The 21000-nt window shown below is 33.8% G+C and overlaps 1 protein-coding gene across 9 annotated transcripts in view; it reads left to right on the forward strand.

Annotated features, from left to right (window-relative positions):
• LOC118202388 (muscle calcium channel subunit alpha-1-like) overlaps positions 1–21000 on the forward strand; it is a 674690-nt gene that overhangs the window by 639472 nt on the left and 14218 nt on the right. For all 9 annotated transcript variants that reach the window (XM_085820710.1, XM_085820709.1, XM_085820713.1 and 6 more), the window contains one exon: positions 18641–19035. In XM_085820710.1, the coding sequence (XP_085676836.1) occupies positions 18641–19035 (395 nt within the window). The remainder of the gene's footprint in view (positions 1–18640; positions 19036–21000) is intronic.

The following is a 21000-nucleotide window of genomic DNA, read 5'->3' on the forward strand; positions in this document are numbered from 1 at the left end:
TATCATATTTAGATTTCTTTTGCATTCCTTAATCTTTTTGTCCCAGTCCCTCTGATATGGATTTTCCATTATACGTTTCAATCGTAGCCAAAATTGTTCGATTTGCTCTTTCCATCATTCCATTACCACTTGGATGTTGAGTTGAATTAAGCGTATGACTGATTCCATTATTTTAACAGTAATCTTGAATTCCTTTGCTGTGAAACATGTTCCTCTATTGCTGATAATTTTTTTCTGGTAATCCAAAATCATCTACAAATTTCTTCAATGCATCTAACAGATACCTGGTTGCAGTACTAGTTATAAGATATAAGCGTAAAAATCTTGTAGAATTATCAATTATTACAAATAATTCTGTATTTTCTCTTGAACTTTTTGTGAATGGTCCTAAATGATCTATATGTATGACTGCAAAAGGTCTTCTACTAGGTCTAATTGGTTGCAGTACTCCTTGTTTCTTACCACTAGGCACTTTATTTATTAGGCATTCAAAACACATCAAAATATGATGCATACCATATCGTTTCATTCCTTTAAACCAGTATGACTCTTTGATTTTGGCAACAGTTCTATATGCTGAAAAATGTCCCAAATGATCGGGAAATTTTACTACAATACCTTTTCTCATCGACTTAGGTATGACATATAACAATTTCTCCTTTTCCTGATCTTTTACTTTACGAAACAATCAATTATTCTTCAAGGCGTAATTTTCAGTTACATGTTTCTCTGCATTCGTTCTATCATTTATCTTTTTCTTTAAAATGCCAATTAATTTGCGTAATTCTGGATTTGAAAGCTGAATCATAAGAATTTGTTCATCTGTCGTTAGTGTTAAACAAACTTCCAAGTTGTTTTCAATTATAAAGTTTCTTCTGGCTGATCAACTGGCGACCGGCTCAATGCATCTACATGACTCATTTTTTTTACCTTGTCTGTGCTTTATTTCAAGATTGTATTCCTGGATCAGATTACTTCACCTTGCCATTTGAGAATTTGAAGTTTTTTTTGCGTTTAAATAAGCTAAAGCTTGGCAGCCTGTAATTACCGTAAATCGGATTCCAAATAAAAATTATCGAAGTCATGTCAGAGTCCAAACTATAGCCATTAATTTTAATTTGCTTTAATGATAATTCTTTTCTGTTTTTGTTGTTCCTTCACTTACACATTAAACTAAATGCCACTTTTTATCTTCACCTTTTTGCAACAGCATTCCTGCCAGCCTTTTGCTTGCATCTGTGTGCACTTGATTCTCTGCTTCTGAATTATCTAATGCTAGTACTGGTTCAGTAGTTAAATAGTCTTTTAAAGTACTGAATGCTTCTTGCTGATCTTCATTCCAATGAAATGTTTCATCCTTCCTCGTCAGTCTCATTAATGGCTCGGCTTTCTCTGCATATTTTGGTACAAACCTTCTAAAGAAACTTGTAAGACCTAATAATTGTTTAACTTTTCCTTGTTTAACTATTTAACCATGTTCATGGGTTGGTTTAGGAAAGTTTAATATGGCTTGTACTTTTCTTGGTTCAGGTTGCATACCATTCGATTTTATTAGAAATCCCAAATACTCGATTTCATCTTTTCCAAATTTGCATTTTATCAATTTTAATGTCAGCTTTGCTTCTCTCAATCTATCAAACTCTTTTCTAACTTTTTCCATCATTTCTTCCCAAGATTTAACTGGAATTAATATATCATCCAAATAGCAGAATACTTCTTTTTAAGTAGTGAACCTAAAACTTCATTCATAAGTCTCTGAAATTCTGCAGGAGCATTAGCTAACCCAAAGATCATACGTTCAAATTGACCAGTATCATCTGGATTGATGAAAGCTGTTTTCAGTTTCACTTCTTCAGTTAAAGGAATCTGTAAATATCCATGCGCTAAGTCAAATGTAGTGAAAACTTTACACTCACTAAAGGCATTCAAGAAGATCATCTATCCTAGGGAGTGGAAATTTATCTTTAGCAGTTTGCAAATGTAACTATCTATAATCTAACACTAACTGTAGTTCACCTGTCTTTTTCCTTACGAATAAAACTGGACTAGCATACGGAGATCTTGTTTTAGTAACAATTCCATATTTCTTCCATTCATTTATTATCTTCTTTATAGAAGCACGCTTCTCAGCATTGGTTTTATAAGACTTCATGCAGATAGGCTTACTCCCTTCAATTTCTTTAATATCCATTTTTGTTAAGTCTGTACACCATAATTCCTCCATATTTAATGCAAAACAATCTCGATACTCATTTATCAAATCTAAAAATTCCTGTTTTCTCTCTGGCATAATATTGTTATTAACTTTAATTTCTTCTAAAGTAATCGGTCTCTTAAACTTCTTAATTTCATTTATTATCATTATTTCCTTTTGATTTGAATTTTCAGTTTTCTGATCTGGACTTGATTCAACTAATTCTGCTACTTCCGCTTTACCAATACATTGATTCTCTTTCAAAATTAATTTTCGATCGCTGTAGTTAATGACTAGTAACATTGTTTCTCCCTGTATTACTTCCAATAATGAGCCTAACTCATCTTCTGATCCACTTATTAAAGCATAATCATTATTTATTTCATCAGTTTTAACTTTCATGAAATTAACTGTATTACTTTTGATTTCAAGTTTCTTGGGAAGCCTTCAGTTTAATTCATGGAGTGTTGATGTTATTTTTCAACTGTGAAAATGGACAATCATTAGCATAGCATATGTGCAAGTTATTACCTAACTTGGCGTATGCAATATGTGGCAAGTCACTCAGCGTTCGACCAACTAATAAATCGCATGGTTGCGTTTCATCTCCTACAATTAGAACTGTAATGCACTTTCCTTCCACATTATCAATCTCTATATTAACAGTTACCTTTTCCCCATGTTCTAGCGGCTGATTTACTCTGGTTTCCAAAGCCAAACAATTCTTCCACATCAGGTTTTATAATAAGATTAAGTTTCCTAACCACAGACTGTTTCAATAAACACGAACTAGAACCTGTATCTATAATTGCAGTAATTTCTTCTCCATTATTGATGAGAGCATACTTTAAATATACAGTTGGTGAAACACCTGAACTCTGGTTCACGGGTAAATTATTTTTAACATTTGTCAAGTCTAAACTCTTAGATCTACACTTTTTAAAAGTAGAACCCTTTTCATTACATTTCCTGCAAATAATTTCTTTTTTAGGTGGAGGACAATCCGTCGTTATATGTCCATAATCATCGCAGTTGAAGCATTTCGGCTCATCCTTTTCATTGTGAATACCAGAATTATATTGCCTTTTCCTATCATCTATTTTATAAAATTTATCTCTCAAATTATATTTATTATCAAATGTGTTTTTAAAATCTACTTTGAAATTACCATCTGTCTGTATAGAATCATTAACATTCCTGGGTCTTTAATATTGAGTATATGATCCTTCGTAAAATTTAGAACCAAATTTAGGCTTAAAATTATTTTCTACTTGAAGTTTTGTTTTCTACTTGAAGTACTTTTATCCCTTCCCGAATATTTTCATATTCATCTAGTTTTTCAGCCAACTCTTCAGGATTAATAAATTTAGACTAATCATCAATGAAATGATCTTGTATAGCAGCAGGAACCCTTTTCTTTAATTGATCCATAATAAAAAGCTGTTTTAACGAGTCAAAATCTGTTACATTTAATCCAGCAAACCACTCTTCAAAATAATTTTTTAATTCAAACGTGAAGTCCCTCCACATATTATGCAACGTTTTAATATGATCAACGAACTTTTGCCAAAACTGTTCAGAACTTAACTTAAATTTTCTCAATAGCAGTTGTTTAACCCTTCGAGCATTATGGGTTTAGCCCTGAAATTTCAAAGTTCTTCAAAATGTCATGAATACGTGATATTTTCTTGATTTTAATTTAAAAATTACTCTTTCATTTTCTTCCAATATACATCCAAACTGAAATAAGATACATTAAAAGCTAGCAGAAATTTTCATGTATAATGAATGTAGAAGGCGACCTTCTATACAGAATTTTCCAGCCGTAACGCTGAGAGGGTTAAGATGCTTATAGTCGTTAGCTTTTTCTTCTGATTCACGGCAAATTAACTGAGTTATTTCATAAGGCAATATACCCAACAGCTGAGAAACCCAATTTTGTTTTTCTAACTCAGTATGTCATGCCTGTCTCTCAAATAAGACTGAATAAAAACTTATATCACATTCATTCAAATCATACTTATGCATTAATTTACTCATATCACAAACAGACCCGCACCGACAATAGGTGCAAGGTAGTGTGGAGCACGATGGCGCCAAGTCAAAAAGGCGCCGGTCAGTCATTAAAACAAGTACCTGGGCAGTCTCGGCCAGGGGTGTTTGCGCTGGTTGTGGTTGAGCTATATATTTATGGTTGTCTGGGGCGAAACACCCCCGTCGGTGGAGTTGGTGAATTCAGCAAGCCTTGAAAATGCTTGATGTTTCCAGTAGGCGCCTGGAGCCTCAAAACTACATATTCATATCCTTCCTTGGTTTCTCCTGCGGCCTTTAAAGCCGACATCTATATACTATGCCATAGTGTTAGCAGGCCGGATTGGTGGCCCGATCTGTCTGACAGTGTTTGAGTGACTTCGTTTTTCTGTTGGGGCCCCTGTTGATGGCAGATGTTTTTACCATCCCTCCAGAATGGGGACATGGAATGTGAGTTGCTGAGTGTTCCTGTCGACTCAGCTTAGTCTTAGCTCGTCGGCTCGACCAATTGGTTAACTGTCTCTTGGATCACCTCTAGGGTTTGGGGCGTTTAACTGTGTTAAGGCAGCCCGAGACTGCCAGATCTGAGTGCCCCTTTCTCCTAGAACACTGTCTTATTTGACTGAAAAGCAAGAGTTCATCTCTGGTGTTCTCTTCTATCTTATTTAAATGTGAAAACTTTCTTTAAGAAATATTCTTATGTTAATAAATCTTTATTCTCGCATTACTTACATATCACTGAGACGATACAACTGAAAATACAAAATTACTATGCGCACTTCAAAAAAGCATTACCGTTCAAATTGGCTTCCATCAAAAATACTCTCTGTTGCCACTGGGGGAAAATATATTTAAAATAAAATCAATGTGTTGCGTTTACAGTTTATACACGATATCTTTCCTTCTAAATTGAATTAAAAAAGAAGAAAATAAAAGTGTTTACTAGTATATGGAGAATAAATATATCTGGTTGTAAAGAAAGTTTTTTGCCAAAAAATACTCTTAAGAAAAAAGTCTGAAAGGTTTCAGATTTTAAATTACGCCCAAAGGTACTTTTTTTGACATTTTGTGTGTTACCATTATTTATTAAATATCATGTTCTTTGCACTTAAATCCTAAAATTCAGTTCAAGAGCAATATCTCAAAATAATTTTAATATGAGCATATCTTTAGAATATCTCATACACAGTCTTGCATGCTGGAGATAAAAAAAAATGTTTTTCTATACAACATTGCCATTGCTTGCTTTGAAATCCTTGAGTTTGTTAATTAAAAATTCATTAAAGTTTTACAAACTATGAAATTGATAGTAAAACAAATTCTAAATTTCAAATGGGTTTCGAGATGCCCATATTCACAGGAGGATAACATTATTCAAAATTCAGTGGCTCTAGGTACCGTTGTTTTATCACAATGGGAGAAACATACATGCATTTATACAGATTCTTCATTATTTAATTTCTTTAAATATAATCCAGGGCGATAATATTTGGTGGTAACAATTTGCAAAGTGAAACAAGGCTTGTAGTGAATCAATGCAAAATGCCAAACCGAAATTAATAGTCCTTCTGGGTAAATTGCCCCTTTGGACTAAAAATTAGAAAAAAAAAAAAAGAAAAAAAAAAAAAAATGAAAGCAATGCGTTTAGTGCAGGTAGTAATCACCACCCAAATCTGTGTTTCTTCTGCCATCGTTTTGGTAGTTTTTCAAAGCCTTCGGCACAGAAACTTGGTGGCTACAAGTCCAAAAACAGATCAACCCTCATTTCGGACATCTTGTGCAGAATGAAAGGTAGCACCAACAAGATGTAGCTGCAGGTGTGAAAAAAGGTAGAGGTCAAAAGTTGCGATGTCGGACTATATGGTACGTGGGGCAAAAGATCCCATTCGGGTCCATACAGAGTCCATTTGGTGAATGCAAACACATGTGGTCTTGTATTATCTTGATGGAACATTACCATTTTTTACCGGAACTCAGTTTGACATTTTTCCTTAATAGCAGTGTCAACACAAACTAGCATCTCATTGTACGCATTACTGTCGAGGGTTTTAACTTTTTCAAGGTATTCTTTGTGGATAATACCATGGTAGTTTCACCAGATACAAAGCATGATCGTTTTGTTAGTGAAACTGTGCTTTGCGATGCTGCCAACTGGCTCAGATCAACCCACTTTCCGCCCTGTGTTTTTCAAGTAAATCCACTTTTCATCACAAGTGACGATCGAATCCAGGAGTTTGATATTTGAGCAGATTCATCTGAACACATTTGTCCTTATCAGCTTGAGTCAGCTCATTCGATGCCGAGCGACTGAACTTGTACATCAGTTTATGCAATGTGCAGCATGACTAATCGGCATAGCACTAATGTCTCGCTCCTTTGCAAGCTCTCAAGTGGTTGTATATTGATCATGTTCCACAAGTTCTCACAGGTGGGCCTCATCAACGTCAGCAGGTCGGCCAGAGCACTCTGCTTCTTGATTGTCATAGCCCTTGTTTTTGAACTTTTGGTACCAAACCTTCACATGGTCATATGATACAACATTAGTACCTAAAGCTGTACACATGATTTGGTGACATTAGCTGACTTTTTGCAAAAGAACCGGAAGTAAATGATAGTTCTAATTTGGTAGCATGATAGTTCCATTTCAGACATCTTGTACTTAATGATAACAATATTTTTTACAAGTTTCACAACACAGTGTTCTAAAGCTAGTCTCTCTCAAATGCCAAAAATTGTTTGACAAAATATAATTAAACACACCAACGTGAACTGTTTGTACAGACAATATTTGTGGTGGCGGGAAGCTTTCGTTAAAACCAGATATTTAATTAAAGATAAAGTAATATACGAGGTGGTCATAAAAAAACACTTCTGTCATCTATGAACCTTTAACTGCTATCTGCTCAGCCAATCAAAATGAAATTTCAGTTGTATTTATGCACTCGAGATTGTGATGATTAAACAATAGAGCTCTCACAGTTGTGGTTACAGTGAAAAAATTTTTAAGGGCAACATCCATTGAAAAGCTATAAATGGCATTTTTGCTTAAACCCAATAATTATTTTTCCATCTTTTCAATTTATCATTAATTTTAAGCATATGTATTATTTTGTATATTTTATAGACATTATGTTTTTGAATATATATATACGTTTTTAGCTTTATAAAGCTGAATTTTTATAATGCTAAAATGATATGCAAGGAAATTACTTTTTATTATTTTAATAAAATTTTATGTAGCAATGAGAGATTTTTAGCATTAATATTGCTGTGTAAGAAAGGTAAAAATTCAAGTATTTCAAAATTCAGTAAAACATTGCAACCTGAACAATAGTTTTTCAGGAGTATAACTTTGTTTGAGGCTTTCTTTCAAAAACAATGAGATCTGTTCATATTTTGCATTGTTGAAAACATTTTGAACATTATTTTAACAGTGAACTTAAAATGCAATGTACAGTGCCCAAATAAAAAGGGGAGGACAGTTCTATATCTTCTGTTCTACTGGGCCGATTGAGAAAATTCAAATTGCGTTCTGCATGTCTCAAAAGTGCGTCATAGGACATATATTAGATTTATATATATCACTATTCTAACATAGGTATTTTGACATGAAATCGGATTTTTTCTGAAATAACATGCCAATTTTTTCCATATTTCGATTCTACAACTCAAATTATGCCCAAATATGAAATTTTGTAAAATTTGGTGCAAATTTATGTTGGCTTTTTTTTTTCGAACTTGGCGAACTTCTTAATATATGGCAACCTATTTTGCGTTTTCCGTGAGGGAAAAAAAATCACAACATTCTTTCTTTCAAATAATGTTCTTTATATTATATTTTTATGTTATTATTTTAAATATTTTTTTTCTTTCCTGAATTTCATTTTAATTGTTTAAGTTGCATGATTTCTTTCAAATAACTGTTTTAAAAATTTCTATTTACCTATTCGAATTGCGTAAATAAAGGTGCAGCGTTTATTTTTTTTCAAATAGTTTTCTTTATATATATTTTTCGTCATAGTTATTATTTTAGGTAATTTTTAAATTTTTAGACTTTTATTTTAATTGTTTGTGTTGCATTGTCTCTTCAAATTTGCTATTTTTTCATTCGAACTGAGCATTTTTAATATATTTATTAATATAAATTTTCCAGGATTTTATTTTATTTATTTGAATTGCATTTCTTTCAGAAGAATACTTTGTGTCCCAGACTATATTGCATCTGAAAACTGAATATATTAAAAGAGAAAATACAGTAAAGCACAGTTAACATGCCTTTCAATGTTCCATTCAGAAAAGATATATAAATGAGAAAGATGTATAACCGACATTTTAACTTAGGATGACTTGCATATATTGCTTTAAATAGCTTAAAAATTATGCTCATTGCTTTACACAATTTTATCATTCTACATTTAGTTTCTTAAAATGTTATTAATATTGTTACGGATTTGGTATTTAAATAGTTAATGTTAGTTGAATAATAAATTAAATTGTTTTATTCCCTATGCAGTGTAGCGCGTGACGAATATTAAAGGAAAGCTAAGCCGGAAAATTAAAAATACAAGAGCACGTGCATTTAACATTTAATCAATAAATATCTCTTTTTGATTTCGAGAAAATGCCAGAAAATTCTTACGCGTGATTTAAAATCTTATAAAAAGGAGGAAAACCTCTCAATTCAGTAGTAGTTAGTTAGTTTGTTGCTGTTTTAAGAGTTTGTTTAGAAAACTGCTCTTGTTGACTGTAGCGAATTCACGGATTAGCTTCCTCTAGCTGTTTTGAGTTAAGTTCTTTTGAACATTTGAGTAGTTAAAGGATAACTACTGTGATATTTTGTAATACTGCACTAATATCTGAGGGAATTTAAGCATTATTTGTTGTGATAATAATAAATTCTTTTCATTTTTTTCATCGGACTTCTGCATTCATTTCGTAACGAACCCGTACCCACGCAACAATTTTTGGTGCCAGAAGTGGGATTTGAATGCCAATAACAAGAGCGATGGAAGAACAGTTAATGCAGTTGATATCAATCAGCCTTTGCCTCGTTTAAAGAAGAGATGAAAGACTCCGTTAAAGAAGAGATTAAACTGTTAAGGAAGAGATAAAATCTAGTCAGGAAAAGATGGAAGCTGGCTAAGTAGCCTTTAAAGAAGAGATTAAAGCGGGACAGGAAACCATTAAAGAAAAGATAGATGTTGTTCAGGAATCTTTTAAGGCAGAGATGAAAGCTGTTAAAGATGAAGTGAAAATAGGGCAAGAGGAAATAAAAAAAGAGATTACTTGTATAATAGAAAACAAATTTGAGGCTATGGTAGGCAGAATTGACACTGTTAAAACTAAAGTTGGACAAATAGATGAAAGAGTTCCTTCGGTAAAAGAACAAGTAGAAGAAAGAATTTCTTCTGTAAAAGAACGTATAGAAGAGAGAATTTCTGCCGTCGAACAACAGCAGTTGCGACAGAAGTTGATTCTTTAAAGAAGATCGTAGCGACGGCAGGGACCAATTCGGATAATTTTTAATTTTTATCGATGCCTGCTTGTCCCATTCTGAAACTATCTACATATGATGGGAAGACCTCATGACAAGTATATAAGACACAGTTTTCTATAGTGGCAGAAGCAAATGGATGGGATCCCCAAGCTAAGGCCGGTCATCTTGACGCTTCTTTCATAGCAGACGCGGCGGATATCATTCAGACTCTTCCCGAAAGCAAAAGGCTAGATTTCGAAGCTCTGTCCGGCGCTTTAGAGCTGTGCATCGGCAAAAAATGTTTAAAGGACTACAGCAGGCTTCAGTTAAAATCCCATCAACAGAAGCCCACCGAAACACTCCAGGAGCTCACCACGGATGTAGAAAGGCTGTCCCATCTCGCCTTTTCACATTGCCCGACAGAAACAAGAGAAACCCTGTCGCTGCAATATTTCATCAATGGCATCTGGGATTCTGAAATACAGAAGGCATTGCGAATGGCGGATGTTAAAGATTTGAAAAGCGCTCTAGTGTACGCCATGAAATTCGAGGCAGCCCAGCAAGCAACTCGTAGAGACTGCCACCCAGTCAGAGCTGCACAAGTCAAAAAGCCAGAGGACCAAATGACTGCCCGTCTAGATGATTTAACTTGTTAACTCAATGCCTTGAGACGGAATATTGGTGACAAGAAACCGACCGTAAAATGTTGGAACTGTGGAGCTGAAGGACGCATACGACGGAACTGCAGAACACCCCAGGGCACGGATGTAAAGAGCACTCTTAGCCAGCAGCAGGGAAACTAATTAGTGGCTACCTCACAGGGCAAAGGTTGCCAGATAATGAAAAGCCCCAGTATAAAGCGCTTAAGATTTCTGTAGTGAGAGGTGGCAGTAATGGACTTTGCATAATAGGACATATCAATGGAGTTCCCATTCTATATGACGATAGATACAGGAGCCAACGTTACCATCATCCAAAAAGATTTGGCTCAACAACTGGGAAGCGAACTTATTTGGACGACGCCCTGCGTTACCCTCCAGACTGTGTCCGGTGAGAAGATCCGCATCAACGGAAAAGTAAACATTAACATCACATTTGGATGTGCCGCCTACCATTACATGGCATATGTAGCAGCGATTACAGATCCTTGCATACACAGATTGGACTTTCTAAGGAAATACAATTTTTCCTTGGACTTTAAAAATAAAGAATTGCATTCTGCCATCTGAGGACATAGCCCTATTTGGAATTAATAATGAAGGAGTTAAATCTAGCCACAAAATCATAGCTGAAGACAATATTAGGATACCCACAAGAACAGAATTTTTACTTCCTGGATCAATAGTCAAAAATAAATATTTCCGCTATGGCATCATAGAGTATCCAAAGAACTGTGAAAGCCCGAAAGGAGTATTAGTAGCCTCAGCACTCGTCGATCTGTCGAGGACCGTTATCCCGGTGGGAGTTGCCAACGTAACTGAAAAGGCGAGGGTTATTAAGAAAGGTGAAATGGTTGCAGCATGTACTCCAGTAACCAGCATTGAAAGAAAGAGTAACATCCCAGGATCCATGTCTTCAGAGAGCATTACGTCAGAGTTATTGCAGAATGTGCATTTAAACGATGAAGAGAGAAATGCTGCAGATTGTGTGATTAAAAATCTTCAAGATGTTTTCTCCCGCTTGCCTTCTGATGTGGGTCGAACCCGTTTGACACAACGTAGAATTGATACCGGCGACCATCTTCCAATAAAGCAACATCCAAGATGTCTACCGATTGCTAAACAGGAAGAGGTATGAACACTTTTAAAGGATATGGAAGAAGGCGATGTCATCGAGCCTTCAGCAAGTCCATGGGCATCTCCCATCCTCCTTGTCAGAAAGAAAGACAGCTCAACAAGATTTTGCGTCGACTATCACCGATTGAATGAGGTTACGAAGAAAGACAGTTACCCTCTTCCTAGAATTGACGACATTCTAGACGCTCTTTCTGGAAGCAAGTGCTTCTCAACACTTGATTTAAAGAGTGGGTATTGGCAGGTAGAAATACATCCTGATGATCGAGAAAAGATGGCATTTACTATGGGACAAGGGCTTTGGCAATTCAAGGTGATGTCGTTTGGACTGTGTAATGCGGCGGCAACATTCAAATGCCTCATGGAGAGTGTTTTGAAATGTCTTTCCTATGAAGCCTGTCTGATATACCTGGATCATTGGAAAGAGTTTTGACAAACATCTAGAAAATCTTAGAAAGGTGCTTCAAAAACTGAAAGAAGCCAATTTAAAGTCGAGTCCCGCTAAATGCAAATTATTCAGACAGGAAGTGACTTACCTCGGACATGTCATCTCGGCAGAAGGTATGTGCACGGATCCTGAAAAGGTATCAGCGGTTAAATCCCGAAAATGTCTGTCAGCTGAGAAGCTACCTAGGGCTTTGTACCTACTATAGGAGATTCGGGACTGATTCGGGAACCCATAACTGATTTAATGGAGTCATCAAACAGAAAACCTACTTGGCAGGACATTTCTATCTATAGTCCTACAACAAAACAATACTGAGCAGTCTGAAATTCACTTCACATTCGAAACAACGTCTTATACCGGAAATTCGAATTGGATGATTGGAAGACTTTCCGATGGTAACTGATACTTCCAAGATCCCAGATTCCTGATATCCTTAAAGAACTACATAACAGCCCTATAGGAGGTCACTTTGGAATAATGAAGACCTTGCAGAGAGTTCTTGAGCACTTTTACTGGAATAATGCTAAGGATTACATGCAAAAGTGGTGCCGATCTTGTGATGCCTGGGCAGGTTGGAAAGGACCGAGGAAACTCAGCCGAGGCAAGCTGCAATGTTACAACGTAGGTGTGACTTTTGAACGTATTGCCTTTGACATCTTGGGACCTATGCTACGAACTGCTGATGGCAACAAATACATACTCGTTGTCATTGATTACTTCACCAAGTGGCCTGAAGCGTACCCTATTCCTGATCAAGAGACTGTCTGCTGAGGAGATGGTACAGCACTGGATTTCCAGGTTGGAGTGCCTCAGCAGTTACATTCCGTACAAGCAAGGAATTTTACCTCGGCAGTAATCAAAGAACTCTGCAAACTACTAGGCATTGACAAAACTCAAACGACGCCATTACTCCCCAGTCGGACGGCATGGTAGAGAGATTCAATCAAACCATCCTTAATAACTTCTCATTAGTGTTTCCAGAAGCCAACAGGACTGGGACAAGAAATTACCACTGTTTTTACTGGCTTACCGCAGTGCTGTCCATGAGACTATCAGCTATTCCCCATCACAGATGCTCTTCAATCGTGACATTCGTCTGCCTTTTGACCTCTTGTTTGGTCGCCCTCTGGATGCTCCTTCATCGCTTGAGGAATCAAGATCTCCAGGCCCAGTTTGAAGTGATGCACAACTTTGCACGAGAGCAAGTCAACTTGGCGATGGAGAAGATGAAGACCTGATACGACACAAGAGCTACTGAACATCAATTCCACGAAGGAGACAAGTTATGGAATACAACTCGACGGAAGGGAACCTGTCCGAAATTACAGTCACCTTGGGATGGTCCGTATACAGTCCTAAACAGGCTGAATGATGTCGTGGTTCGGATCCGTAAGTCTTCGAACTCTAAACCTAAAGTCGTTCATTATGACAGGTTAGCTCATTACTATGGCCATAGTACGTAATGTAAATAATTGTAAATAGTGTAAGACCATGGTCCTTTTTGTTTCTAAATTTGTATTTGATTTGACTTGTATTTAGTATTTGATTTGTATTTTGTATTTGATTTGTTTTAATTATTGCATTTATGCCGTAGTTGTAAGTTTGGCTTCCTGTCCAGGGATTGTACTGCCCGGGAAGTGCAGTCCTTGGGAAGGGGGCAGTGTTATGGATTTGGTATTTAAATAGCTAATGTTGGATGAATTATAATTTAAATTGTTTTATTCCCTGTGCAGTGTAGCACGTGATGAATATTAAAGGAGAGCTAAGCTGGAAAATTAAAAATACAAGAGCACGTGCATTTAACATTTAATAAATATCTCTTTTTTTATTTTGAGAATATGCTAGAAAATTCTCGTGTGCGATTTAAAAGCTTATATAAGCGGCATGAAAACCTCTCAGTTCGTTGTTGTTAGTTACTTACTTAGTTTGTTGTTATTTTAAGAGTTTGTTTAGAAAACTGCTCTGTTGACTGTAGCGAATTCACGGATTAGCTTTCTCTAGCTGTTTTGAATTAAGTTCTTTTGAACGTTTGAGTAGTTAAAAGATAACTGCTGTGATATTTTGTAATACTGCACTAATAGCTGAGGAAATTTAAGCATTATTTGTTGTGATAATAATAAATTTTGTTCATTTTTTTCATCGGACTTGTGCATTCATTTCGTAATGAACCCGTATGCACACAACAATATTTTAGTCAAATATTTTATTTTTGAAATCGCAAGAATCAAATATCATAAGATTAGAAAGTTTTAAATTTTAAAAAAATACTAAATTTTATGCGAAAATTTATTTTTTTCTTCTTAATAGCTTGCTCTCTCTTTTTTTTTTTTTTTTTTTTTTTTTCAGGCATTCTGCAAGTATATTAAAAAGCATTCAATTTTTCGAAACATCTTAGTATTTCTGACATTCATTTTAAATAAATGTATCGCCATCCATTCCATAAAGCCAGCAACAGCCGAGCGGTAAAGTCGCTGAACACTGGTAGTTCGCTGCAGGGTATGAATCCCGGTAAACAGTCTGGTTGTATGGGCGTTTTCGTGGTTTTTCTCATGTGTAACGTGTATGCCGGCTGGTTTCCCTTAGAAAGTTCTTCACAAAGGCATCCTTCCTTTTAGGCAGATATTTTGCCGTGATTTCAATTAATAATTCAATTCATTTCATCAGTAATTTGTCAGAGCCATTAGAGGCTAGGCATTTTGAAAGCATGAGGCGGAAGGGAAGACTGGTTTCATCAAGAGGGAAAATGACTTTAGATGATATCCATATGCATTTTAGAGACATTATGATTTTTTGGGAGAAGGAGACTTGAAAAATGAGCAATGCCCTCACTGGGAATCGAACCATGGACCTCTCGAATACGCATCGAGCATGAAGAACCTTTGGAATACCGGCCGAGTGTGCAGAACCACTACACCACGAAGGCACATTAAGAAGGCTTGAGTAATACCCTATAACATCACTGGATAAATTCCTGAATCTTCAAATAATTCGACTGAGAAATCATGGGATATTCCATGTATGATATGATGTAATGTAAATTTATACAACTATGTAGCGGAAAACCAGTCGCTCTTCAATTTAATCTGCAATGCTACGTTATTTTGTCTTTTCCATTAGTGCTAAATTGCTGCCATTTGCTGGTGTGCACGTCCAAGTGTTTTCTCTTTGAACATCCAACTTCCTTAAAGTAGATTCCCCATTAAATTTTTGCTTTCCCCAATTTTCTTCTTTACTTCTACATTAGTTTTCAGTGCTGATACAAGAAAATTAAGATTTTTCGTTTGTTACACTTCCATAAATTTTGCATTCTTGTCAATATTTTTAAAATATCAGTTGCATCAAATGCGTTTTAGCTGAAGACAGCTTTTAGACATTTTAACTATAAATAAAGTTTAAAGCAAATTCCAAAGGATAAATATTTGAATTAAAAGATTTTTGTTACATGAGAAAGAAATAAACCACTCCAGCTGCGCTTATCCTGTACCACCGAGTGATCTGATTCTTATATCGGGTACAAACATTCTAAATCACATTATTGAGATTTTTAAGCCTAATAATTTCCATGTTAAAGAAGATGATTTTATATCATCTACAACACGAGAGGAAATTACTACTTAAAACATTCTTTCTAAGAGGATTAATATAAAAATTTATATTCATATATATATTTTTCAAAGCTGGGACATGACCCAAACTGTCAACATTCTGTTTGTTTAAAAACATTGTGAAAATAAACATCAAACAAACTTTCTCAGTTTTAGACAATTCAATTTAAATGCAGCTAAAGTAAAGTAGCAGACTACAGCGAAGGTAAAAATTTACTCTTACAAATATTTTTTTAGAAAAGGAAGAAAGAAAGAAATTTTTAAAAAGTTGAATATTTGAATAATATCATCAATAATTTTAAAAAAATAGCTTATATAAAATGTATTAATAAATATTTATTACGCATTATTGGGAAAAAGATTTCATATAACTAATTCTCCATAAAAATTTAAGGCTAAAAATAGCTGTGGCAATTCACTGTAACAAAATTATGGTGTTATTATCGCGCAAAAAAAGACGCCAAATTTCAAAATGCGAAAATATGTAAACTCATGTATATCTTAGAAAATTGTGAATGAAAAACTCTAATTTTTTGCAGGTGTGCTTAGAATTACACCTACTTTAAGATGATGGTAAAAATTTTATAGGTTATAATTCAAAATTATAAAAATTATTTAAAAATAGAAATTTTTAAAATAAAATACGAAAAAAGGGTGAATTTTATTTGGAATGAACCTAAATTTCGAAATCTGAAAGGAAAATTCAAAAAAGTTTAATCAAAAAAGAGATATTAATAAATATATCCCAAATTCAATTAACATTGAGAAGCTAAAATTTTGAGAGCTAATTTTTTAAAAACTACTCGTGCGATTGTTACAAAAATTGTCAGTCTGGCATAATTTGAGTCTTAGAATCGAAATATGTAGCAAAATTGGTATGTTATTTCAGAAAAAGTTTGATTTTGTGTCAAAATACCTATGTAAGAAGAGTGCTATATATAAATCTAATATATATCCTAAGTCGCGCTTTCGAGACATGAAAAACACAATTTGAATTTTGTCAATCTTCCCAGTTGAACGGGAGCTATAGAACTGTCCCATTTTTTTTTTGCGCACTGTACCTGAAATCTTGCTGTTTATCATTGGATTTTCATTTGAAAACATATAATTTTCTTGCATATAGTTTACATATTCTTATCTCCATAATAGTATAAAATTTTACTATAATTAAATATTTTCTAAGCTGTTTTGCTTCATAAGCTTTTATTTGAGGAGGAGCATCGTAGTTTCGATTCTAGTTTTCTTTCTTCCTTGTTACTGGCTGTAAATGAATTTTTCTATCAGTCTTTGTGATATTTGATTAGATAATAATGGCTTAATAAAATATTAATTGCAAGAAGGTTAATGTTTCATCAAGTTGACAATGTTTCATGTTTTAATAAAGGTACTCACAAGAGTTGTATTTTCTAAAGCGATGCATTTTATTGTTCATTTAGGGGGAACTATTAATTGATATATTTATAGTGCCATCACATTTCTAAAGTTTTTTAACTTCGAAAGTCCTACAGGAAGGTATCCCTACCCTTAGGTGGAGAGCCTGCACAGACTTTGCCGTAGTCAAACACACAAAACCAAATGAAGTTTCTGCAAGTTCCGAGCCTTTTAAACATTGTTTGCTTATGGCATTAATTACTGTTCATTGCATTTATTGTTTCAAATGTATTTTTTATGAGTAACGCAAAATGGATAGTATCGGTGGTTTCTGGAAAAAATCATTAAAATCAGATTTAATGAAATTATGTAAGGTGTAAAATTTAAGCTCTTTCTTGCTTAGTTATTCAATAGCAGTGATTGAGATTACATGCATTTTATTCTGCTTGGATTTGCATCATTAAATAAATAGTAGGCATATTTATTTTAATCCTTTACTTATTCTCTGTATTCTGTCAGCCTATGTGAAATGTTATCTTATTTTAACAGCTGCTATATCCAAAATTTTATGTAATCCCCAAGTCTATTATATTATTAAATTATTGTGTGATAAAACCTTATCTAACATATTCTAAAATGCTTCTAAATGAAGAATATCTCTTATCTTTGACTAGAATTCTAATCATTCTTTGATGTAATTTCCATATAATTTTTTTTCATTTGACTCTAAAGGCAGTATTTTAAATTCTCGCCCCCTTTCCTGCTTAATATGTACAGCTGATACGAAAATTATATAACCTAATCTTAATAACCGATAAGCACATGCATCATGCTCAATTACTGTACAGTTTATGTTTATCTTTACATATTTTAAAACCATTTCCATTGCACTGAATCAGAAAAGTTTTTATTATTATTATTATTATTATTATTATTATTATTATTATTTTTCCCTGAATTACCAACTTATGAATTCAAAACAATTTGAATACTACAACACTGTGCACAATCATTGTATTTTAGATTTTTGATCATCTATTCTGAATTGAATTTTCTTATACATATTTACTTCCTTGTGTATGAAGTAGAGGAATTATTGTAATCATGAAAAATTTTGGGGTATCATATAACAGAAATATCCATTTTCACTGTTCCCAATTCCATAAGTTTTTTTTTTTTTTTTTTTTTTTTTTTTTCCCCATGACGTGTGTGTACCAGCAAAATAAAGGACTGTTATTTCCAAAATAATTATTTTTGATAACTAACAAAATTTGATATTTAGTGGAGTCTTCCAGTTCCTATACTTATATTTGGGAAAAATTTTATACTCTTTATGAAAAAATAAAGTTATAAGAAGCTTGACTGCTGTATGACAAATTTGACTGGGATAGTTAATTTCAAAATTTGCAATTTTTGATGTTTCCAATTTGCCTTGATGGACTGGTTAATAATTCATGGAAATAAGTCTAAATGAAGGGCAGCAAAAAATGTATACAATTTAATAAGCCATAAAAGGAAATCATGTGGTGTCCAGATTTTTTTTCATTAAGGTTTTCTTCATTTCATTGCCGTAAATTTCAAGAAACGTTTGTGTCAGTGTAAATATCTATTTAAAAGCGAATAAACTGCATATTGTGTTTAGATACAAAAAAATTAATAATTACTAATTTATAAACAACAACCATGGTTACTTTATTTATATGTCTGTATATATTTTTGTAGCCTTTGCATAAAAGAAGAAGAAGAAGCAGTTGGTTTAAGACCTCCCACACCTCCACCTCGAAAGTTCACTTCCAGAGGTGCTACAGCTTCATTTCGCATTCCTTGTATTGGTAAGCGGGACAGTCATGAACGGCCGATACTCGTACGCCAGTCTTCCAGTACACATAGCTGCAGTGATCTCCGTGGTTCATTCAGTGAGACTCCTCCTGAAATTGCAGCTCGGCCAAAGAGTGGCGAACCTTGCAACATGAGACATATTGCTGCCTCTCTGTGCTTTGCTCATTTGCCTGCAATGGCTGTTGCTGGTGTTCAACCGTCAACAGACCAGTGGAAAAAGCGTAGAAGGTTGGGAGATGGATCTTCACATATACCTACACACAGAGCTTCATATCATGGTCTGCAAAGCTCTTTTTATGCTATATTTCCACTATAAAGCTTCACATTTATATCCTATATACTTCTTTTCTTATATTTAATGATCATCTTTTATCATTTATATATACAAACTTAAAATTTAGACATAAGTATCTTCATCTGCATTACTTCAGAAGATCAAAATAACTACCTTCCATGCTTGCTTCTTGAATGCCTTACATTTTTCTACTTAATTACTTCAAAATAGCACATTGTTGTTCACTTCTCTATATTATCCATTGTCTTAATATGTGCTAAACTTAAAGAAATGTGAGTTGCACATTGCACTCATTTCATTTGTGTTGGCTTAAAAGTGTGTGTCAACCATAAACAAAAAGGAAGTAATTAAATTTGCCCACATATGCAAGTTTATTCTTCTTTATGTATTTCTTCTTTGAGCATTTACTGCACCACCAACTTTACAAATCTGTTATAATATCTATATACACACAGATTGCTTGAAATTAAAGTTCCCTATTTAAAACCTATGTTTAAAAAAAAAAAAAAAAAAAAAAGGGAAGAAGAAGAATGCTGACATATATGCAGAAAATGCCAAGTAACTTCAGTAATGAAATATATTTTTATCTTCAAACAAAATATGTTATGAATATCATGTATTTTTGCTAGAAAGTATTTATGTAATAAAAATTTACCTTTCTGAATTTTCTAAAAATCAAAATTCTGTTTGTTTACATCCAAAAATGAGCATGAATCAAGCGGTTATTATCAGAACTCTACTGTATGTGGATATATATTAACACAAACACATCATATAAAATAAGTTTCTGACTTCTGTTTCTTGTTTGTTCAATTACTGTCACAATTATACTTCCTTGCTTAGTAAATTTGTATAATATTAGGAATTTTTGCTTTTCTGGTCACTTTTATAGACTATGATTTCTCTCTTCTTTTTTTTTTTTTTTTTAAATCAAAATTCTCTAATAGGTTATTTTAGGAATGTAAAACTTAAAATAAATAAATTTGTTATTACTACATTGCTAAAAACATAAACATTTAACTTAGGTGTATAATTATATACAGTGCAAAGTCCATAATCCGGACTCGTCAGGACTTCGATTCCAGATTAGAGGTTTTTCTGGATTATAAATCATCAATTTAAATCTGATGAGATGGCATGCAGAAATTATACAATTAAAAATATGAAACCGTAATTTATGAAATAAAGAGCAATTATGATCTAAAGGGTATCAAAATTTATAAAAACATAGCTTAATATTTATTTGTTTACTTTATTAAACATTTCTTTCAATGTAAGTTGTTTAAGTTGCTTCATTTTTTGTGCTAATGCTTTCTCTATAATTCTATAAACAGACATAATTTCTTCTTCAGTTACAAAGTTCCACTGCTCAAGTGCTGTAATTGCTGTGTTGAGAATACCGACTAACTTGTCAATTGAAATTTTTTCATTTTCAATAACCTCTCCGTCACTATCGGAGGTGGTATTTTCTGGATCTAGAACCATACTACAGATTTCGCCGTCCGTTAACTGATTGGCGCATTGTCATTGCAATGAAAAACTTCTGTTATATCATCTTCATTTATTACCGCTTCTCCACATTTCTTTACAAAATACAATAATGGAAAATTTCACCTTTATTTTGCGATGTCTGAAAAGCTTCAAATTCGCGGCTGTCATCTTCATCGTCCTCACCATGAAATATGGTAACTGGCTATAAATTATGACAAGCATTTTTTAACTTATCTGGAGACAGATCTTCCCAATGTGCATGTGCATGCATAAACGGATTATGCCTAATATTAAAAGTATAAACGGATTATGCACATGCATAAAGCATACAAAAAAAAAGTTTGTGGCTTTGAGGTCTGGATTATAGATTATTCTGGATTACAGACTTTGTACTGTATTACAAATTAATTACATATAAATTACAAATTAGTTACATATAAATTACATTAAATTTTAA

This window comes from Stegodyphus dumicola, chromosome 7 (genome assembly GCF_044657685.1).
Source record: "Stegodyphus dumicola isolate Sdum_Otavi_A_Nest chromosome 7, ASM4465768v1".
In the NCBI taxonomy this organism is placed as follows: domain Eukaryota; kingdom Metazoa; phylum Arthropoda; class Arachnida; order Araneae; family Eresidae; genus Stegodyphus; species Stegodyphus dumicola.